The 18,840-nt window shown below is 41.8% G+C and overlaps 1 protein-coding gene across 3 annotated transcripts in view; it reads left to right on the top strand.

Annotated features, from left to right (window-relative positions):
* FBN1 (fibrillin 1) overlaps positions 1-18,840 on the top strand; it is a 206,176-nt gene that overhangs the window by 89,411 nt on the left and 97,925 nt on the right. For all 3 annotated transcript variants that reach the window (XM_081888327.1, XM_081888325.1, XM_081888326.1), the window contains 6 exons: positions 1,192-1,350; positions 3,193-3,351; positions 4,810-4,959; positions 5,623-5,742; positions 10,340-10,465; positions 13,327-13,449. In XM_081888327.1, the coding sequence (XP_081744453.1) occupies positions 1,192-1,350; positions 3,193-3,351; positions 4,810-4,959; positions 5,623-5,742; positions 10,340-10,465; positions 13,327-13,449 (837 nt within the window). The remainder of the gene's footprint in view (positions 1-1,191; positions 1,351-3,192; positions 3,352-4,809; positions 4,960-5,622; positions 5,743-10,339; positions 10,466-13,326; positions 13,450-18,840) is intronic.

Raw genomic sequence — 18,840 nt, forward strand, 5'->3', positions numbered from 1 at the left:
TAAGTGTCAGGGAACTGCCATCGGCTCAGGGGTGGGGTGGGGAGGCAGATGGATTACAGAGAGCCCCCAAAGATTGTGGGAAGCAGCACTTCCTCAGGGGAAGAAGGAAGCCACGCCTCTAGTGGGGAGGAGATGCAGGGCTCGGAGGATGCAAGGTGATGCCAGGACACCTTGCCTGAGCAAAGCGGGGAGGAGGGAGGTCCCCCTTTACCCACACCTTCCTTGCGCAGTAGGCTTTTGCGCAGAGAGGGGAGGCGTAGGCTGGGGGTCAAGAGACTACTCTGCTGGGGAAGATTTAAGGACCGCCCACTCTCAGATTCTGCCAGTGAATGAGCAAGACATGGAATAGAGGCGCTCTGCATTGTAAAGGTTTTTTAGCACCAATAACAAAGCTTTAGAACAGACCAGTGAGACACCTTGCCTGATTGCTCTCGAGCAACCACCCGGTAGCCATAACAGCAAGCTACGGATTTTCCTTCTAGAAAAGGAAAGAAAATGTCTAGCTTCATTTCCAGGAACCACTCTGACTTTCTGGCATTAATTCTATTCTCGTTCATGGCTGTCTGCCAGAGTTGAGCCCCAGCATCTTCCCTCCAACCTTAAAAAATAAAATAAAAACCAGAGTACTGAATGGCATTGACTGGTATTCTTGTGAGGTTCTTAAGAACCTACAAGACAGATAGCATCTCGCATCTCACAGAAGGGCAGCTTTTAAGCATTCTATGGTGGCTGCAGTGGTTGCATTGCAATATTTTAAAAATCATATCCTCTCACTTTCATATATTTCTTATTCTATTGTTGCTGGGGGTTGCCAGCTCATTTACTGGTCCTTACTCTTAAGCAGGGTTCCCCAAACTTGGGTCTCCATCTGTTTTTGGACTACAATTCCCATCATCCCTTGCCACTGGTCCTGCTAGCTAGGGATGATGGGAGTTTGTTGATAGGAGTGGGATTGTTTAAGGCTGTTTATTTGTTTACAATACTACTCACAGGTCCAGCTGCATGGTTATTTGACTCTGTGGTGTGTATAGTGAGGTTTAGGCACTAATGCCTCATATGTGAATTTTCATACAGCAAGTGTTAGGATAGCTAGAACTGCTTGTATTCGGTGTCGAAAGAGATGTATTCTGTATAAACTGATGGAGTGTTCTAAAAAGCTGAAAGATGTGCCCGTTTCTTTCCCTATAACAGATGTACGTCCAGGATACTGCTTTTCTTCTCTCATCAATGGCCGCTGTGGTAACCAGCTCCAGCAGGTGTTGACCAAAACGCAGTGCTGTTGCGACACTGGACGATGCTGGTCTCCTGGCGCAACCAGTGCCCCGGAAATGTGTCCCATTCGAGCAACTGGTATAGAACCCATCATATGCCAAGCATGTAGCTCTTCAGAATTTTTGCACTGAAGACTCTGTGGAAATCTTATGGGAATAATTATAACTTTGAATGAATGGCATTTTAATGACTGAAGATTGCTCAGGCCTTCTCAAGTGGTTGAGGAAATATTTTTGGGGAAGCTCTTTTTTATGGTTGCCAGCTCTCATGAGAGAATGAATTTTCTCTGTGATAGTTGAGTTGCCTACTTTAAATTGCAAAGTAGCCAATATAGCTTGGTTATTGTTACTGGTAGCAGTGCTACGTGAAATCAAAACTCAGCCATCCAAGTGGTCTGCCTGACAGAGAAGTATTTAAGTGAGAATGGCAAATCAGTGAATTTAAGGAGCTCAAGAAGTACCCGCAAATAAATTGGGGGGGGGGGTGAAATATATTCTCCCTCCTCACATCACTGCCTATGGCAGCTTTGTGAGCTGATTTTGAGTGGGAAAACAGCATGGGGGAAAGGGTGAAAAAAGCAAAAGCCCTGATGGAATTCCTGCTCCCTTCACCATGTTGTTTTGAAGTAAAGAAGTTCCTTTCTTTGTTTCATTTATTTATTTACTGGGGTTTTTTATATATCATATTCCTATCCCAATATGTTCTCAAGTGGCCTGCAATTCATGGTACAAAACCTCAATAAATTTACCATAATGCAAGCCACACTAAGACTAAAAGGACATTCAAAGGTGTGTTTTCAGTGGCTGCTCCTCAGTTAGATTCATAGAGTTGGAAGGGTCAAAATAAAAAATATCATTCAGTCCATCCCCCTGTCAATGCAAGAAACCCATAGCATCTTTGATAGGTGGCCAGCCCATTTCTGTTTAAAAACCTCTAGTTGAAGGATAATCCTTCTGGTCTGTTTCACTTTTGAACAGCTCCTGCTGTCATGGAGTTATTGAGGTTTTATTGAAATTCATTGTGTTCAGACATAGGATCACAGAATCATAGTTGGAAGGGACCTTGAGGGTCATCTGGCTCAACCTCCTGTAACGCAGGACTCTCAACTAAATCATCTATGAAAGATTGTCATTCAACCTCTGCTTAAAAACCTCAAGTGAAAGAGGGAGTCAATTCCACTGTCAGTAAGTTCTTCCTGAGGTTTACCTGGAATCTCCTTCCTTGTAACTTGAAGCCATTGGTTCAGGTCCTTACCTTCTGGAGCCAGAGAGAACAAGCATTCTCTCCCTTCCATGTGACAGTCCTTTAGATATGTGAAGATGGCTATCATATCTCTCCGCAGTCGTCTCTTTTCCAGGCTAAACATACCTAACTCCCTCACCTGTTCCTCATAAGGCTTGGTTTCCAGGCCCTTTATCGACATACCTGTTTTCTGCATTTTTTTTGAAAGAAATTGTATATAAATTGTTCACATTTCCCCTAAAACATACCTTTTTGTATGCTTTTTCACCTAAGATGGGCATTTTGTATGCTTTTGTATACGCCTCCTGAACGGAATGCACAATATGTACACTTTCCCTCATGAAATACGCTTCTTAAAATGCATTTTTGAACTGAAAGCGCATCACAAAATTCAGAGGTGCACAATCCGAACGATAATTGCACACCACTGTGTGCATTAGTCCTGGAAATATGAATTAGATTGGTTCATTTTGGACAGCCAGTTGAGTGAAATTCTCCTCTAGCAAGAAAAGACACATGACTCATGCCCAGGGCCCTGCACAAACTTAACAGATGGTTTTACTTAGCCTACTTAATTCATTAAGGACTGCTTGACAACTGTATTTCATAAGCACCATTGTAAATCCCAAACTGGCTGTAAAGTCACTTTTCATTTGATAACACGGTGTTTTCTTTTAGAGGAGTTCCGCAAGTTATGTGTGTATGCCAGCCTGTTGCCTGGGAGACCAGATGTCCCTGGTGGGCCTGCTTTCCCTCCTGTCTATCCACCTGTGTATCCTCCTCATCCAGTTTACCCACCACCAGATGCCGTTGTGCCATCTCGTAGACCAGGACCAGGTAAATTGAAACAGAAACCTTTATTTTCTTATTATTTTTTTTTGCATTTGTCTGCCTGCATTGATGTACCATATTTTTCGCTCTATAAGACGCACCCAACCATAAGACGCACCTAGTTTTTAGAGGAGGAAAACAAGAAGAAAAATAATATTCTGAATCTTTTATTTTTGTAGAGCCTCTTTTCAAAAGCTTGATTTTGCAAGTGAACAGGAGAAGCATTTTAACAGGCGTTAGTGGTTGGATTTCATTCTCTCACAGAAAGCCCCAGAAAAAAACAATGGGATCATCTGGCCGTTTGGAGAGACAGAGGCACAAGACTGACTGAAGATGGAAAACAAAAATAATGTTCTCCTGTCTGTTTGTCAAGTTGCTCAGGCAGCTAAACAAGGACTATCACCCAACAACCTCACAACAACCTAGTGAGGTTAAGGTGGCCCTCTGCACAGCGCCTCTTCACTGAAGGGGAGAGGGAGAGCTGCGCAGAGAGGGAGAGCTGCGCAGCGCCATTCGCTCCATAAGACGCACACATATTTTCCCTTACTTTTTAGGAGGAGAAAAGTGTGTCTTATGGAGCGAAAAATATGGTATTTCCTTATCCTTTGCATCAGAAAAAGTCCCAGGTGCCTACTTATCCAAGGTGTTAACCATTAGATAGTGGCACCTAAGATTTTGAATAATTGCTTTCTCTTTGTACCTGCCAGGGCTGGTCCCTAGAACTTTAATGTTTTCACCCAGTCTCTGATACTGCGCTTAGGAATTTGAAATATTTTAAGATATCCCACCTCCATACAATCTTCCTCTGCCTCTTTTGGGGTTTGTTGAGAAACCAAGGAGACTTTGATGACTGAGGTTAAGGCAGAAAACTTTGGTGGAATGACCGTGGCTCAAAGGCCGTATGTTTATGGGATTCAATGCAGCTCAATGGGTTTCATCTGGAAGAAATGTAATTTACCCTGCCATCCTCTAATGCAGTTATATGTGACATGTTGCAAATAAATCATTCACTGTGAGAATGACAGTGAGAGTTCAAGTTGTGGTGAAAAGGGTGCTGTATACATTTGCCGAAGGAAAAGCAACTGTTTTTCTTTAATGAGCATTCACACCTTTCTTTGTGGGTTCCCTTTGTGGGCCCATACGCAGCACCTTGGGCCATGTGGGACCCACCAGCTGGTTGGGCTGGCCTGCCTCCCTGTGCTAGTCATTGGAGGTTCCCACCAAACCTCAGTTAGCCAATCAGCACTGCAGGGAGGCGGAGCCAGTTGCTTAAATAGGAGGTGGAGTTAAATAGGAGGTGTTATCCTGTTGAGTGCTTGCATTAGTAAAGGGCAATGCATTACATTAGTGAAAAATATACACAAATTGTAATTGCTGGTGCATGTAGATTTAAATTAAAATTAATATACTTGGCACATAAATTGTGTAGGATTTTAAGTTTTTGATTTTGTTTTAACTTTCTAGATACTATATCACTTAATGTCACTGGTATTAATGTATGCCAGAGATATCAAAATCTCTGCCTTAATGGTCGCTGTGTCCCAACTCCTGGAGGAAGTTATCGCTGTGAATGTAAGAAAGGATTTGAACTGGACATTAGAGGAGAGTGCATTGGTATGTGATTTTTTTTTTTTTGTCCTTTCTATAGTGTCAAAAATAGCATTTTGCTAAAATACCTTTCCCCTTTGCATTCAGGAAAATGTTGGTCGTTAATATTTAAAAACAGAAATTATTGACTAGTTCTGTATGCCATATCATGAACTTGTCCATATTTCCCCATTTCATTTAAATAGTTTTAGGAGCTTGTGTGCTCACCCTCTCAAAGGCAGTAGTGCACAAAATCCTCTACAATCTCTTTTAGTACATATGAAGCTAGGAAGTGAAACTGGAAAATGCCTGCTCAGAAATGTGTGAATCCATATCCTTTTCTGTGGGGCTTAGATATAGGTCTGGGAAGTTTGTGTAAAAGAAAACAGTGTGCTTTGAGGCATGCTTTGAAAGTTTATCTGGATAAACCTTAATTCACTTAAGAGGGAAAAACTAGTATACTTTCCAAATGTGGCATATGGAATTTTCCAGCGGGAATGCTGCATAACATAGAATTATATTGCCGATGAAAAAAAGAGTTCTTAAAGTTCGAGTATTGCATAGCACAGTTTATTATTTTATTTTCTAAAAAGTTGTTTAGCATACGTAAAACAAACTTTCGAAAGAAAATTCCAGGCCTGAATACTTGCCTGACGAAAGCTTACTAAACGTACTCTCTGTATCTTTCAGATGTTGACGAGTGTGAGAGAAACCCTTGTATTGGTGGAGATTGTTCAAATACACCAGGATCCTACGTATGTCAGTGCCGTGCTGGATATCAAAGCACCCTGATGAGGACAGAATGCCGAGGTAGAGATACCATAGACATATCAAGGCGGGAAATGGTTCGCTATCCTTTTGTAGTCGTTTGCTGCTTTCCCCAAATTTCCATTTAGATGTTACTTTTCAACTATACAATGTCCAAAGCAACATAATCAACAACAGAGGACTGCCATCTCAGAATCTAGGAGGCAAGGCCAGATTCAGGAGCACTTCCAAGCTGCAAACCTTCTATTTCGAGGGCACTTCATTAAAGTCGGATAGATGCACAGTTAGTTGGGTCCCTCATCCTCCATAATCAACTCCATCTCTCTATTGAGTTTGTTTATTCACCCTCATCTAGTCCACGCCAGGTACTCAGTGACTTAACTGCTACACCCGGGTCAACTGAATTATCAGTTTGCATACTGGTGACACTTGAACCCAAATCCCTGGACTTCTCCTCTCTGCAGTTTAATGTAGATGTTACACAAGTGCATAAGAACTGCTGGACTAGATAGGCCATTTGCCTGATCTTGCAGGCTCTTTTACTCTTGTGGAAGTGAATTCTGTGGTTTAACTATGTGTGGTTTAACTTTTCGCTCTATAAGACGCACCAGACCACAAGACGCACCTAGGTTTTGGAGGAGGAAAACAAGAAAAAAATATTCTGAATCTCAGAAGCCAGAACAGCAAGAGGGATCGCTGCTTTTGCTGCACAGCGATCCCTCCTGCTGTTCTGGCTTCTGGGATAGCTGCACAGCCTGCATTCGCTCCATAAGACGCACACACATTTCCCCTTACTTTTTAGGAGGGAAAAAGTGAGTCTTATAGAGCAAAAAATACGGTATTTTTGTCTGCCCTTCGTCTTCCAACATTCAGCTTCTATATTCTAGTGTTATGAGAGAGGGGAAGGCAAGCTTTTCTCTGTCCACCTTCCCCATACCATTCATAATTTTATACAGCTGTATCATGTCTCATCTTAGTCTCCTTTTCTGTAAACTGACAAACCCAAGTAATCATTCCTTATGGGTTGAGTTGCTCCATCCCCTTGATCGGTGTGGTTGCCCTTTTGACTGTTAAATAGCAAAGGAGATAGAACCTGTCTGCAAAACTGGAGCAGAACTTCTACAAAACAGGACATCCCCACTCCTTGTTCCTGCCACCAGTTCATTATCAATAATGTATGAAGCATTGAGAACATGAGAATCAGTGGGATTACACTTCCCTTGTATCTCTCCCAGCAGAGATTGTTCGCCAGGGTAACCAAAGCAGTGTCAATCCTGAAATCTGGCTGAAACACAAACAGAAATGGAACTGGAAAATCCAGTCCATCCTTGAGAACTTTGCTTTCTTGGCTAGGAAGGGCAGGTTAGACTCTTGGGATTAAGTGTTGAGATCAAAACGAGCCATGGAAGGATGCCTTAGAACAGATTTCTTCAGCACAGAATAAAAAACCACACCCTTCTTTAGTTGTTGCTTTATTCTTGGGATTGGGGCATCCATCTCTAAGCAATATGTGGTGCTTAGGTCATTTCAGCTTCCTGGAGACATTTAAGGAGACAAGGGCTGGGTATCCTTTTTATTTTATTTTTTATTAAATTTGTATACCACCCTTCATCTGAAGACCACAGGGTGGTTCACAAAATACGGAATGAGAACACAAAATACATTTTTAAAAAACAACCCTTCCAGAAACACATTCAAAAGGCCATAGATGGTTTAATCAGCCAAATGCCTGGTTATCAGGAAACATTTTTGCCTAGCACCTAAAGATATGTAACAAAGTTGCCAGACAAGCCTCCCTGCGGAGAGCATTCCACAACAGGGAGCCACTGCAGAAAAGGCCTGTTCTTTGGTTGTCACCCTCTGGACCTCTCGAGAAGGCAGTCGAAGAAGTGCCTCATGATGATTATGGGGTCCAGGTGATTCATATGGGGAGAGGCGGCCCTTGCCGCAAATCTCTGCTGCTATACATGAGAGAGAAAGTTCTAGTTTATTTTATACCATGTATGTGGCAAAAGAATGGGGTGGCCATACTGTGAAAATATGAGCGAAGTCAGAATGAAACTATCTCCTGTTGATTTTATGTTTGAAGCTTGGAGATGTAATTAGGGGAAACCGTACGATTCGCTTAGAAAAATAACAATATTGTAGGCATGCAGAGGGAAAGCACGGATCTAGAAATATCTGCGGGATTAAAGAGTTATGAAAGAGAAACAAAGAATTAAAAGACGAAGCCTAGAGAAAACAACTCTAAGCACTATTGGCTGCTAGTGAAGGAGAGAGGCTCAACAGTGACATGTCATTTTGCCAAAAAGCCCGATAGGAAAACTGCTAGCACTGAAGTCAAATTGTTTGCTATATGAAAAGAACAGCAGCCATGCAAATTGTTGTACAGTGGAACATTCAGAAAAGACAAAATAGTATACGAATGGTCACTTTGGATTAATTGTAAGGGTCAAAAGAGGAAAGAAAGGAAGAAGACCAAGAACCTGGCAATGGTTTCCATCCATGCATATCTATTTTCTGTGTGTTTAAGAGAGCCAGTGTGGTGTAGTGGTTAAGAGCGATAGACTCATAATCTGGGGAACCGGGTTCGTGTCTCCGCTCCTCCACATGCAGCTGCTGGGTGACCTTGGGCCAGTCACACTTCTTGGAAGTCTCTCAGCCCCACTTACTTCATAGAGTGTTTGTTGTGGGGGAGGAAGGGAAAGGAGAATGCTAGCCGCTTTGAGACTCCTTCGGGTAGTGATACAGTACAGCGGGATATCAAATCCAAATGCTTCTTTAAGGGCAAAATTATGCAATTCCCTCCCCCCAGTCATATCAGCTGCAGCTTGCCTTGTGTCCCTGTGTATGTTCCTCCAATCCTCATCGCTCGGCAGTCGACTCAGTAGGTGGCTGCCGTGAAAAAGGAAGATTCCATGCTAAGGTTCATTAGGAAAGGAAAATAAAACTACCAATATAATAATGCTGTTATGCAAATCAATGGCGAGACTGCTTTGGGAATACCGTGTACAGTTCTGGTCACCTCAGCTCAAAAAGGATATTGTACAGTTGGAAAAGGTTCAGAGAAGGGCAGCCAAAATGATCGAGGGGATGAAGCAACTCACCTATGAGGAAAGCACACACTTTTTAGTTTAGTAAAAAGGCGAGCAGGAAGTGACATGATAGAAGTTTATAAAATTATGCATGGCATGGAGGAAATGGATAGAGAAAAGTCTTTCTCCCTTTCTCCTAACACTTGAATTCGAGCCCATCTAACGAAGATGAATGTAGGAAGATTCAGGACAGATAAAAGAAGGTACTTATTCACACAGTGCATAAACTATGGAACTCACTTCTGCAGGAGGCAGTGATGGCCACTAACTTGGAGGGTCTTAAAAAGAGGATTAGGAAAATTCATGGAGATGTCTTTCTTACCCCCTGCCCCATATGCTTTAGCAGACTTTAAAAATATAAGGACTGTGTGTATATCAATCAATTTAGCCATACATTCCTCTAGTGCCATCCACAGCTGTTTTATGCAACAAACATGCAAAACTGTTTGTTTTAGAGTTTGACGCTGGAGATGCAAGAGATGTCTGGGTCAGTGAATGCCCCACTGCTTTAAAAATATTACTGTATTTTTCACTCCATAAGACGCACCCGACCATAAGACGCACCTAGAGGAGAACAAGAAAAAAAATATTTCTCTCCCTCTCTGCTCAGCGCCTCTCCAGCAGAGCGGGAGGAGAAATGGAAGGGGCTCAGTTTCTCTCCGTTTCGCTGAAGCTCTCCTGGCTTCAGCGAAAGCTGCGCAGCCTGCATTCGCTCCATAAGACCCACACACATTTCCCCTTACTTTTTAGGAGGGGAAAAGTGCATCTTATAGAACGAAAAATTCGGTACATCTGTCACCAACTATTAAATAGTGGGGTCCCCCTCCCACCTACCTGGCATTATTCACTTTAAACGTATGATTTAATGAAACTTTCCCACCACAAGCAATATGAGTGTTGCTGGATAGAAACTGGACTTGGCAGTTTCATCCTGTTCTTTCTGTTCAGTGATCTGGAGCTAGTGATTATAGACCCTGGGATTGCATTTTGCGATTATAGGGAATAGTCCCGTCAATGCTGCCCTAAACAACTTGGAGGAAGGGTGCAGTACGAACGTGATAAGCAGATTATTGCAACACAAGTAAAGAGTGCTTCCTGTCCATAGCCTGGTGGGATGGCCTAGAATGCTCTCTCTTAATGGATTCAGGGGGAGTCACTTTTGGGAAACTTTTGACTTCATGCCGCCTTAGATGTAGCAAGAACAGAACAAGTGTGCTGTCCTTAACTGGATGGGCAGACCTGATTTCCACCATCACAGTGTGCATGTTACACTTAAAAAACCCATTGATTCAAGTGGTAAAGATTCAAAGCCTGTGTTCGAATCTCACCCATAAAAGGCAGCAAAATTTAAATGTGCTGGACTTTGGTTTGATTGTTTTTGTAGCTTCTAGGCAATTCAGTCAATTAAACCTCTCTCTCTCTCTCTCTCTCTCTCTCTCTCTCTCTCTCTCTCTCTCTCTCTCCACACACACACACACACACACACACACACACACAAATAAGCACCATTGTTAGATTTACATCTTCATTTTCTTCTGTTCCAGATATTGATGAATGCTTACAGAATGGCCGGATATGTAACAATGGTCGGTGCATAAACACAGACGGCAGCTTCCACTGTGTTTGCAACGCTGGCTTTCATGTGTCGGCTGATGGGAGAAACTGTGAAGGTTAGGGTCATCTAATTTCTTAAGAGTATTCTTCCTTTTATCCGTGTAATAACTGCCTTTGTGTGAATGTGTACACGGGCTGTCCTATCGCTGGGCAAGTAGGCAGCTTATCAGTAAAAACTATATAGTGTTTGAAATCATAGTCCTGTATAGAGGCCCTATATCCTCTTTCCAACTCCTAGCAATATTTTCCAGAAGTTTCACAACTGTTTCATAGGTGAGCAGCTAAGGAAGAGTTCAGAAAGGGATAGCCAGCAAAGCATTGTCTGGCCAGGCTCCTATGAGTGTGGTCTCCTCATGACTCAGGCCAAGGAACACACTGGAACTATAAGCTTTTATAAGACTTGGAGGACTTCCTTCTTGGCATAATGGTTCTCCTGGTTTTTTGGTTTGCTCTTAAGCTTTCACCGTGAAAACTCACTCTTTACCTCTGAATCAGAGCAAACCCACTGAAAACCCAAATTGCCATTTGTTGTGCTTCAGCTTTCAAAAAGAGCCAGATTTTTGTGGGGAATAGTCTTTGGCTAAATAAATAAATAAATAAATAAATAAATACTTAGTGCTTGGACACAGAGCTTTAAAGCACAGGCCTGTGCCTGGAAAGCCCAAGAAAACAGCTAAGTGTGTAAACTATTAAGTTTAGTGGGATTACTTCAAGTAGAACTAACATTGGATACAACCTCCTGTGAACAACTTTGCATGCCCAGTTATAGAGCCCCATTAGCAATGCCTGACGTGGTTTCTGCAAGACAATTAGTACTTCCCTCTAGCCCAGTGTTTCCCAAACTTGGGTCTCCAGATGTTTTTTTAGACTACAATTCCCATCACCCCTGACCACTGGTCCTGCTAGCTAGGGATGATAGGGACTGCAGCCCAACAACAGCTGGAGACCTAAGTTTGAAACTGTGCTCTAGCCTGTCGTGGACAGTCTGCCCTTGAGAGGTCTGTACTAGCCGTATCATGAACTTGTAGCTATATTGAGTAATTAACATGCCTGATGGGATCTTATTGCAACATTTCCTGAGCTTTAAAGAGTTGCCTCTCTTTTAGGAAATGTAAACATAATTTGATGTGTTCTTACCTCCTAGACCCTTAACCTTTAAAAGAAGAAAAGAGAATGTTCTTTTATCATATTTCCCAAGGTTCTTGGGAGAGTTTCCAATGATCTGTTCATACATTAAAAAGAATTTCAGGCACTGGTTGTAGAAACATTTTTGGCAGAATATTATCTTAGTGATTCAGCTTGAAGATTTAATGCCAACATTCCTACTTGGGATAGATACACATTTTAAAAAATCATAAATTATTTTTGTCTGATTTAGAATGTAAGTGAAAAGTAAACATGCCATGTCTAGAGGAGTAATTTCAATGCAAGACAGCTGCAGCATTAAGAGAAGTATCTTGGTCTCAAATATAGTTCTAATGTCATTATGATCTAGAGGTAACTGCTAGTAGTAATTTTTGTTAATCCTTGGTAGAGACAGACCTTTTAGAAATCTGTATTTCATCCTACTTTTGTGGGGGAATGATCAAAAGTTCAGGCTGCTTTTCCATATCTGCATATCCATATCACTGAAATATATATCTGGAAACCCATCATAGCCTTTCAGTCTAACATCTGCCCCACCCCACCAAATCCCATGTGTTAACGGTAATGAGAACCAGTGAAATGCAGAGAACAATCTGCTAAAACATTTTTCATTCCACTAAGAACGCTGCCAAAATGTCTGTGAGCATATTGAATTGCGTCAGCTTCTGAAGTAATTGTCTCTGTTACACTATAATGTCCCAGTTTCCATGCCCAAATTCAATCATATACCTGTCTAAAGCCACGCAGTACATAAATGAAGATATTAAGAGTTAAGTCTTTTTGGCTGTGAATTTGATCTACACTCTGAACTTGGATTTCTTTTGGCCAAACATGATTCTGTATTTCATCTATTTGTTTAAATAGATGAAGGACCGAATAGAAAGATAGGAAATGCTGTCAGCAGGGGCTACAATCCTATGCAAATTTACATTGAGTAAGCATGCTGAATACATTGTGAGTTTCTTCTAAGTAAGTGTGCAGAGGATCAGGCCATATATCTTGTATTCTTGTAACTTGTTTTTTGTGTTTGTGTGCAATAGCACTCCTAGTTGACCTCATCTTTGATAGCCAATGTGCTATACAACATTCCATGTCAGGATATTATGTGTATAAACGTCTCTTTGCAAGGCAAGGTTTGGCAAGTTGGGTGGTAATATAAACCATGCCCATTAAGCCCCTTCCTGCTATGTAATTACCAGAAGAATGGGATCACTTGTTAAATCCAGGCACTGACTGTTGAAGAGAGAAGTTTGGGAAAACCTCCTGTAGCAGAGTTAAGGACAATGGCGATTGCTGCAAACACATTAAAAACTTGCTTAGATTTACATCTGCCCCCATCCACCTTTAAACAAATGGTCCCCATGAAAATACTTAGGCTAGAATAAATCACAGATACTTGGCTTTGCAAATAATATTTTAATCACAGTTTCCAGAAGTTACAGCAAACAAATCTCTATCTGCTGGCAGTTAAACAAAGATGAAAAAAAGTTTCCAAATGACTTTAAAAGAAACGTGGTTTCCTTGCAAAAAGGACCGTACAATCTTTGGGTTAGCAAAGATACAGGCTTTAAAATAGCATTTTAGAGAGATTATGTTCACTTGCGGGGAGCCATGTTGCATGGCTTATAGCATTGCATAAAGAGATAGAGAGGATGCTGTGGACCTGCCCAGCTGCTCCCACTCTGCTAACTTCAGTTCAGGGCTCAGGTTAACACTTTCATGCATATCTAATCAACATGATGAATGTTTGCTTTTCTCCATGATTTTATAGATATGGATGAATGTAGCATACGGAATATGTGTCTTAATGGGATGTGCATCAATGAAGATGGAAGTTTCAAGTGCATTTGCAAACCTGGCTTTCAGCTAGCTTCAGATGGACGTTACTGCAGAGGTAAGAACCCAACTGCAAATGGTACCATGTGCTATATATTTGTGATGAGACATATGATGCTATGATGTGGTGGTGTTGGTTATAGCATGAGCATTTCTGGTGTCCTGACCTGTCCCCTTCAGTAAGGTACTTTAGCCAAGGCTGGTTTCTATCCATCCATATGACTTGACATCAGACCAGTGCCTGATATTTAGTCCACATAGATGGATTGCCATGTTGATTACAGGGATAGCCTGGCCAGTAGGACCATTATTTCCCCAGGGCATTTCCTGTGTTCCTGATGGCGCATTACAGTGTCTAGCAGTTGACAAAGAAAAGGGAAAACAAAAAAATGAAAAATCTTGTTTCTTCTTCTGCTTCCCCTGCTTTATCTCATGTGCCTAAATAAGGTTGTAGTAATGAATGCTGAAAATTCTCTCAGAGCTACGACCCCCAAATTTCCCTAGGAAGAGAGTTTGACTGTTAAACCACTATGGAAATTATAGCTCTGTGAAGGAGAATTGGGGTCTCCTGACAACTGTCAGCACCCTTAACAAACGCCAGTTCCCAGGGTCCTGTGATGTAAACCATGACTTTCCAAGTGGTATATTTCTTTGCTTAAAGAGCCTCATTTCTAGCTCCAAGCAAGGGATCACATCGCAATAGCTTGCTCTCATTTTGCTATAGCAGCTATGTATTCCCCCACAGTGGACTAAAGAACCAGCAAATAAACGCTACATGATGTCATTACACTGTACTTTCATTCTTATGCCATAAGGAATCAAGTGCTTATAATTCTAATTTGTCCCATTTTCAGCAGGTTTGTAAGCACTAACCAGAAACAGGAGCAAGTAGTAAAAAATAAATTAAAAAATGAGCCAATTTTAAAACATATTTTTCTTTTCATAAAATACAAATGTTTTAGCTTCAGGGATTGAGGCATCAGCAGAAAGGTTTGTTGACAATATGAGAGGTTTGAAATCCCCCAGGTAAGCTAGCCTGTATCACACGTGACACTTCACTCCCCAAAGAGTTGCAAGGAACCCACAAGATGTAATGGCTTCGTTAGCCTGCTTTGAAAAAGAACTATTAAGGTTACAGTATTTGGCACACCTACCTGGGAACAGCATTAAAAACAGTGGGACTTGCTTCTGAGTAAACATGCACAGAATTGCATTACTCCTCTGAAGTCTTCTGCACCCTTGCCTGAGTGGCTAAATTCTTATACCCACTTCTGTGGGAGTAAATCCCATTGATACCTACTCCTAAGGAAAAATGCTTTGCAAATTTCATTGAACACAGTGAGAAAGATCTGAATAAACATGCATAGGATTGCACCTTAACTCAGTTTAAACCATATTGCCTATTGCATCTGGCAGTGAGGATCTGTGTCTAGGATCCAGACAGCAAATAGACTTAATATTGATACTTAAAAGATTTATAGTGAATGTTTGAATGGTGCATATCATTGTTTTAAATCATAACCACTGAGATATGTTTTTGAATGAGTAATTTAATTATTTAGCCGTTTTTATACCCCACCCGCTAAACAAAGTTCTTAAGGCATCTTACAATATATTTAAAACGCAGTAAAACAGACAACGATGCAATAGTCACTACAGCAGGGCAAAGGTATATATAAGGTTTTGCTCTCCACCATCTCTGTTCTCCAGTGTGCCAACGGATGCTATTCTGGAGCCTAGAACTGACTGTTGAAGCAGCTAGGTGTCAGTCCCACACTAACTAGGACTTCCTCACTGGTTGGCTGTTGCTGCTGTCTCTCAGAACCCCTTTCTCTGGTGGCAGATGCAGGAAGTGATGCTGGAGCAAAGATGTTACAAATCCCCCCTCCTGGCTTTCAGATGTTCCAGCTCTCTGCTGTGGAATCTATGGCGCCATAGCAGGTCAACTAGTGAATAGTCCCCAGCTCAATGAGTTTTAGTCCCTCACATAATGGTCTAAAAATAGTTTGGTAATAATAATAGCAAATAAAACATTGCTTCTTGTCTGCTGTTACTTTCTGATTTTTAATATTGTCGTAAGTCTGGCACATAATAAAACAGACGACTACTACGAATAACAGCATGCTTCAAACATTGAAAGCACTTGATTTCAGTGCAGCGGGCCTGTAACGTAGGGCAGTATTTTTATCCCTGCATTTGCAGAGCTGATACTGCAGTGCTAGTATATTGGTAAAAGGGTTAACCTTTGGGTCAGAAAGTTGTTCATGTATTTTTACCTTTGTAAATATATAGTACAAACTACACTGTGGCGAGTGGCGCTGTGGGTAAAACCTCAGTGCCTAGGACTTGCCGATCGTATGGTCGGTGGTTTGAATCCCCGTGGCGGGGTGAGCTCCCGTCGTTCGGTCCCAGCTCCTGCCCACCTAGCAGTTTGAAAGCACCCCCAAGTGCAAGTAGATAAATAGGTACCGCTTTATAGCGGGAAGATAAACGGCGTTTCCGTGTGCTGCGCTGGTGCTAGCTCGCCAGAGCAGCTTCATCACGCTGGCCACGTGACCCGGAAGTGTCTGCGGACAGCGCTGGCTCCCGGCCTCTTAAGTGAGATGAGCGCACAACCCTAGAGTCTGTCAAGACTGGCCCGTACGGGCAGGGGTACCTTTACCTTTACCTTTACCTTTACCCTGTTTCTGGCACCGGTAATAGTAGATGATGCCACTGGGGATGTGTTTCATAAGCATTTAGTTTGGGACTTAAACAATGAGTGAATTTGTTTGGATTTGAAACAAGCAAACAAGTGAAAGCATTGAAACCATTCAACATAAAGAGACATCACATTCATAGGAAGAAACTCCCGTGTTCAGTTCAGTGTGTCAAAGCCAAATGGGAGAGAGTATTCTTCCAAAAAGGTGTGCCTAGCAGCAGTGCATCAAATGAGAAGTATTTTGATTTTTTTTCCAAAATGGCAAGCTGTTCAGCTAATAATTCCTGTTGAAAACTGGAACTGTTTTATAGTGCTTCCCCCTTCTTATACCTTTCAACGCTTGTACAAAGCCTTATAGTCAAAGTGTTAAGCACGTAAATGTGTTAAAGTCTAGACTTCTGGATCAGTTAGGCCGTTCTGTCTCCAGAGATTTGAAGAGCCAAGATTTGAGAGACACTTCATACTACTATCCTTCTCTTTTTTTTAAAAAAAAAAACCCCGTCCCCAGATTTGTGAGTAGTGGGATTCTGCTATGCTTGAAGATAAGCAACAGCTAAGGTTTCTACCTTCTTGGGACCACATTTTGTCCATGCATTTTTAATACAGGAATTTATATTCCACTTTTTCTGTATAAAATAAACTCAAAGTGGCATACAGAAAAAGTTCACAAAACAAAGAAAACACAATAGAAACAGTTCAAATTGCTGTAATCAACAACATCATCAAACCTTTTATTGGCATCACATACAAACAACCAAAACAAATCAATACAGAATTGACCACTTCCCCAGTGGCACAAAACATTTGCTGAAAGAAAGGAGGCAGAGTAGTCAATCATCACATCTCTTGGTCTCCAGGGAGATCAGACGTCCGCAGTGTATTTCAACGATGAAAAACCAAATAGAGATATTTAGCCACTAACTTGGTGAGCTCCTGATTATTCCCCAGAAATAGAAAATGTATGACCTCCGACTCTGGTTTCCATTTGGGGATACAGAGTTGATCTAGAAGTTGCTGACGGAGATCAGCATATAGTTTACAATTGAGAGCCATATGTGTAAGGGTTTCCACCAGGTGGTAATCCATATTGTTAAGTTGTGGGTGAACATATCAGACGACACAGTGATTCTTCAAACAGCTCTTGTTTATTCAGAGGCCAGAACTGAACTGAACTGAAGGGTTCAGTCAGCCTGCTTATATAGAGCTCCAGTACAACGTAACTGTAATAATTTTCTGTAACTATCCAATCACTGAACGTCACTTTTGATCCCTATTTGCATATGTGGACCTGAACTATCTGCAGTATCCCCTTGCTGGCCCAGGGTGAGAACTTCAGTACATAACAAATATACAGGCAGTGACCATTTTGTGTGTGTTCAATTGATGCGTGACTTGTGGGTCCTTTTGGACCCAGAATGGGGCAGGGTGGGCTTATGCATGCTTTGCTGACGTGTGCAGGGGCCAGAACGCAACCCCCACGCAAATCAGGGGATGCTTTTACTACAATAAAACCGCGAGTAGGATGAAACAACGCAGCATGAAAAACAGGGACACAAATTTAACCAACGCTGAAAGCTTGATAAAATAAAAAAGGCCTTTGCAGTTTGGCCCTAGGGCTCACCTTTTAAAATCCATATTTTGTTTGAATAGAGGCAAATAAAACGTTAAGATAATGGCCAGTTTGGAAACTGCGGAAAGGCTTAATTTGTTCACCTTTCTGGCCCAAGGCGGGTGGTTGGATGCTAATGTGTCTTAGGCATACATATATTAAAATACAATCAGAACACCAACTCTTGGATCAGCAACACCATACTTGGTGCCAAACAACACAAGCTAAGTAAAACACAGAGGTGTTTTGCTCTGTACTTGCCCTTTTAAGGTTGAGGGGTGAAAAGAAGAAAATGTCACACATGCCGATTTTTGTGTATATTAAGGCGAGCTGTTACGATGTGATTACATTGTGAAATGTTACACATCCTCCCACACAATATTTCAAAAATATCCCCTTCTTTAATCCTTAGAGGTTTGTTTTTTTTTTAGAAAAGTAGATGATCACCATAGCAGGGGAAAAATGTTGTTTGCTTCCTGCTGGGACACAGGTTTTGTTTTGTTTTTTTACAAAAGCTTGAGTAATTTGGCATATGAACTCAAAGGGTGATTGGTACCAAATCATTTTCCAATTTGGTCAATGCTGGGGGACATGCTGTGCGGCACAGTGTTGCAGAACAAAGGCAAAATTATGTGAAGTTGGAAGACATCAAACACAGGAGCAGCCAATGTTATGCCCTGCAGATGTTTCAGGCTACAATTCCATTCATCCATGGATGTTGGTCATTCTGGCTGAGGCTGATGGGAATTGTATTCCACAACACCTGAAAGGCACAGTGTTGATTGGCCTAACCACCTGCCCCAAACAGAATATCCCACATATTTGCCATAGGAAAGGAGGAAAGTGCCTATTTATTGGTCCTTCTAGCTAGTATTGTCTATATTGACTGGCAGCAGCTATCCAGGGTTTCCGACAGGAGTCTACCCCAGCCCTACCTGGAAGTGCCAGGGATTAAATTTAGGATCTTTGGTGGAAGGACCCATAGCTCAGTCATAGAGCATCTACTTTACATGCAGAAAGTCTCAGGTTCAACCTCAGCATCTCCCAAGTAGGGCTGGCAAGAGGGCTCACTCATTCCAAGGAAATTTCCTATTTCTGAACTTTGGCACTGGACCAAAAAAGCTTGTACCAGCTTGCTG

The sequence above is a fragment of the Podarcis melisellensis genome (genome assembly GCF_964234715.1).
Source record: "Podarcis melisellensis genome assembly, chromosome: 14".
Classification (NCBI taxonomy): Eukaryota; Metazoa; Chordata; class Lepidosauria; order Squamata; family Lacertidae; genus Podarcis; species Podarcis melisellensis.